The 4241-nt window shown below is 36.6% G+C and overlaps 1 protein-coding gene across 1 annotated transcript; it reads left to right on the forward strand.

Annotated features, from left to right (window-relative positions):
• The first annotated feature begins 3128 nt into the window (after window positions 1–3128).
• Window positions 3129–3924, forward strand: epm2a (EPM2A glucan phosphatase, laforin). The gene is made up of 2 exons (XM_016499535.1): window positions 3129–3420; window positions 3514–3924. The coding sequence occupies exons 1-2, from the start codon at window positions 3129–3131 to the stop codon at window positions 3795–3797; spliced, it is 576 nt and encodes a 191-aa protein (XP_016355021.1). The 3' UTR covers window positions 3798–3924.
• Window positions 3925–4241: the final 317 nt, after the last annotated feature.

Genomic DNA, 4241 nt, shown 5'->3' on the forward strand with positions numbered 1-4241 from the left:
CAGTTGAGACAGCTCAAACATGTATTTTAGTCTGAGACTAGCTTAAGCCTTGTCTGTGAAACCGGGGGATAGAATATGTTAAATTTAAGTGTAATATCAAATAACACACTGCAGTTAAAATTATAAGTCCTTTACATGTGCTATAGTATGTTAGTCAACATGCCAAAATAAGTGAACTTCTTGAAAGAATGACAAAAGATTATTAAAACATAAAGATTTAAAATGTACTTTAAATACTTTTAATTGACATTACAGAGTGCATTTTTTAAAAGTGCACTTAAGTGTTAAGAAACAGTCTTAAAAGCATTTCATTTTAAGTGTATTTTAATTAATATTATATTATCTACTGTATATATATTATTATATATTATATTATTAACTGTAAAATACAGTTTTTTTATGATTTAATATACATACAATTTGAAGTGCTCGTAATATAATTAAGTGCATGTCTTTTTCACCGAGGCTTGAAGGAAGGGCTTGGTCACGGACTGTGGAATTACAAAAGCTTCAATGACAGGACTGAGAACTCAACAGAAAAATGAACTACAAAGCTAATCTTTCTTGTGTCAGATTTTTCTATATTTACAAAAGAGTATGAATCAATGTTCCTACTGTTCACTCCCACAGAAGTCTCTCATTGACTCTATAAAAAAAACTAACAACCGTAAAACTCAGAAAACAGTGTCTGTGTGTATTAAAGTCTAACTCACACCAAATGGAGAGTGTAAAATAAACTCAGTTGAATGCCAGTCCCAAGGAAAAATACAAGGACCTTTTTTTTTTTCCTCCAGAATCAAGTATACCTTGTTAGGTCTTTGACCACTAATTAAACACAACCTGTACTTGTCACCTTTGCTCAATTAAAATGCACTACACGTGCCCACTTCTCAAATACACACACACACAGACACACACACACACACAAACAAGTCATTTACAGAGAAGGAATGCATTGCACACACCTCTCACATCGTGTACAGCAGCACCAAAAAGCATTTGGACACTTAGGCCACAGACGAAAAATATATACATGTCATTGCCTTCGACATCAAACCAAGTGCCCTGCAGAAGATTTTGGGCAGAGGATAGATCACACCCAATGCTTCAGACCATTAATTAACCTGCAGCAAATTCACTTTCCCTTCAATCATCTCATTTATTCTTTTCCCTCAAAGAGGCATGTGGGTTTCTTAGGTAAAAATACATCTCTCACCTGATGTCTCTGACCTTCCTGCCTTCATTCCCCTGGCTGTCAGTCTGTCTCCTCACACCACTAAACACTCATTAGCATTTCCATTATTTGAGTCTGGAGCTCACTTACAAAAGAGAGGGAGAGACCCCTGCTGACATGGCTGTCTCAGAAACGATAGACACTGAAAATGTACATTTAAAACGATCTCCTCTCTTCTCCTCTCCTTTCGTTTCCGTTCCTTGTCTTGTCTTTTTCTGTCCCATTATTTACTTTCCTTTTCCCATTCATTTGTCCTGTCTTTTTTTTGTTTTGTTTTGTTTCATTTAGTTTTATTCTTTCATGTATGTCCTGTCACATGTTCCTTTCCTTTCCTTTCCTTTCTATGCAGTTAAGTAATGTTTATTTGCTGTTGCTACAGCATTGTAACCATTGCTCTGCCCAAGTCAACTTCCCACGTTGAAATGATATGACAAACAGTGCAGGATGAATTTTGTAGGGGAATTACAGTTAAAGCCCATAGAGAGACCAATATGCTACCAATATGCAAATACACTATTTGATAAAACATACACTCTAAAAAATGCTGGGTAAAATAGGGACAAACCCAGCAATTGGGTTGTTTTGACCCAGCGGTTGGGTTACTACCCAGAAGGTTGGGTTAAACATTTAACCCAACCGCTGGGTCAAAACAGCCCAATTGCTGGATTTGTCCCTATTTTACCCAGCACTGGGTTGTATTTAACCCAGCATTTTTTAGAGTGTGCATAAGAGTTGCTGGATACATGTGGTGCGTTAGTGACCTTCTTGGCCCTAAAGGCACAGTTGGTTTTAACATGTCTCAGACACACAGAATAGTTAAAAGTTCCAATTTATAACACTTTTTCCCATACAATATAACATTTGATTATATAATGATTCAGATTAATTATTCCAAAACAAATACGTATTTATTCTCTGAAAGTCGTGCTAAATGAGTAAACACTGCTACTGCGTTCCTGACATGGGTCAGACTCTCAGTCAACCTCTCAGATACTAATTACAGAAATTGCTTGTAACATAAAAACTAGAATAGATACATTGTTTTTTAAGAAAACTATGGTTACGTATTCAGTATATAATAGAAGAGGAGGGGACTGGAAATCTACCCCTTCATTGCAGTCCTAAGATGAATACGAAGGGTCAGGGGTTTGTTTCAATGGCAAAAGGCACTAAAAAGTAAATCACTATGCAGTAACACTGTCAGTGCAGCTGTTAACATTATTATTTTTTTAAATAAACTATATGTTTTATGATCTCCCCTATCAAACTGCCACATCTATTTCCCCTTCTTGCTCTGGGATCTCATGATATAACTATTAAGCACGGGTGATCGTATGTTACACCGGGGGCACATGAGGGAATTTTCCAGGGAAGAGTACAATATTGATCAAACCAATAAAAAATTGTAGTCGGTTTAACTGTTATGTTTTTTTTGCTGCTCAGTACACTCCTATACACAGATGATCTCTGGTCTACCATGCAATAAAAAATAATGGTAACACTTTACTTAAAGCCTTTATGTATAATGCATTATAAAGGGTATAATGCATTACAATTTTTCATAATATGCGTTGTAATACATTATATCTTGTCGTAAATAATTATAACCAAATTTAAAATGCATAGTATAACAATTAATTGATAAGTGTTATAATGTATTAACTGTGGTTACAATTATTTATGAGATTGTACAATGCATTATAAGGTGCATTACAAGGCATAATTTATGCCACTTTTATAATAATAACTTTTATAATAATAATAACTACTAATGCACTATACATAAAGGCTTTAAGTAAAGTGTTACCAAAATAATGTTTGACTACTAAAAATACTTTTACTTTTGCACATTTGACCTCTTCAGTTGTTATATTCAATACATTTTTCTCCTCTGATGGGCCGTCACTGGTTTGCTAAGTTTCCTCTCTCTCTTCTCCTTAGGGTGCTGCCACGTGTCTGGTTGGGCAGCTGCCCTCGACGGGTCGAACATGTAACCCTAAAGCTGAAACAGGAACTGGGTGTTACAGCAGTGATGAACTTTCAGACAGAATGGGACGTCGTAAACAACTCACATGGCTGCCGGCGTGACCTCAGTCAACCCATGAGCCCAGAGACCATGACACACCTGTACAAAGACTGTGGCCTTTCGTACATCTGGATCCCCACTCCAGACATGAGCACAGAAGGTCAGGCATTGATTTGTTTTAATGTGTAGACTACTAACACTAAAAAAGAGCCTCTATTGTTGGATATATGTATTGTAATTTTACCCTCTGCAGGTCGCACACAGATGCTGCCGCAGGCCGTGTTCTTGCTCTATGGACTGCTGGAGAACGGTCACACAGTGTATGTTCACTGTAACGCAGGAGTGGGTCGTTCCACTGCGGCCGTGTGTGGACTCCTGATGTATGTGTTAGGCTGGAGACACAGGAAAGTGCAGTACTTCCTCACTGCCAGAAGAGCGGCAGTCTATATCGATGAAGAAGCACTGGTGAGGGCCGAAAATGACTTTCATGTGAAGTTTGGACGACTCCGTCCATCTGTCTGCAACCCAGAGACATAAGAACAGCGCCCTCTACTGGATGGGAGGACATGGGGACTTCAGTTTAATAATGTGAAAGCAGTTAACACCATTAAAATAGATTTCAATATTGTCACACATTGATTACTTATAATCCAGTGTTTTTAAAAATACCCCAATATGTTGTTTTTACACTGCTGTTCAAAAGTTTTTTATATTAAGCAGCACAACAGTTTCAACGCTGATAATAAATGAGCATATTATACTGATTTCTGAAGGATCATGTGACACTGAAGACTGGAGTAATGATACTGAAAATTCAATGCTGCGTCACAGAAATAAATTATATTTTAAAGTATATTAAAATAGGAAACCAATATTAGAAATTGCAATAATATTTCACAATATTACTGTTTTCTTTCTGTATTTTTGATCAAATAAATACAGCCTTGATGAGCACAAGAGACTCCATTTAAAAAAACATTA

Source organism: Sinocyclocheilus anshuiensis, unplaced genomic scaffold, assembly GCF_001515605.1.
Source record: "Sinocyclocheilus anshuiensis isolate Anshui unplaced genomic scaffold, SAMN03320099.WGS_v1.1 scaffold1830, whole genome shotgun sequence".
NCBI lineage: Eukaryota > Metazoa > Chordata > Actinopteri > Cypriniformes > Cyprinidae > Sinocyclocheilus > Sinocyclocheilus anshuiensis.

What these genes read in the sequence shown, in the direction of transcription:
- epm2a (XM_016499535.1), top strand. Translation starts at nt 3,129, where the DNA reads ATGGGCCGTCACTGGTTTGCTAAGTTTCCTCTCTCTCTTCTCCTTAGG. An exon ending in TCCAGACATGAGCACAGAAG is followed by an intron (nt 3,421 to 3,513) that starts GTCAGGCATTGA and finishes TACCCTCTGCAG; the next exon opens with GTCGCACACAGATGCTGCCG.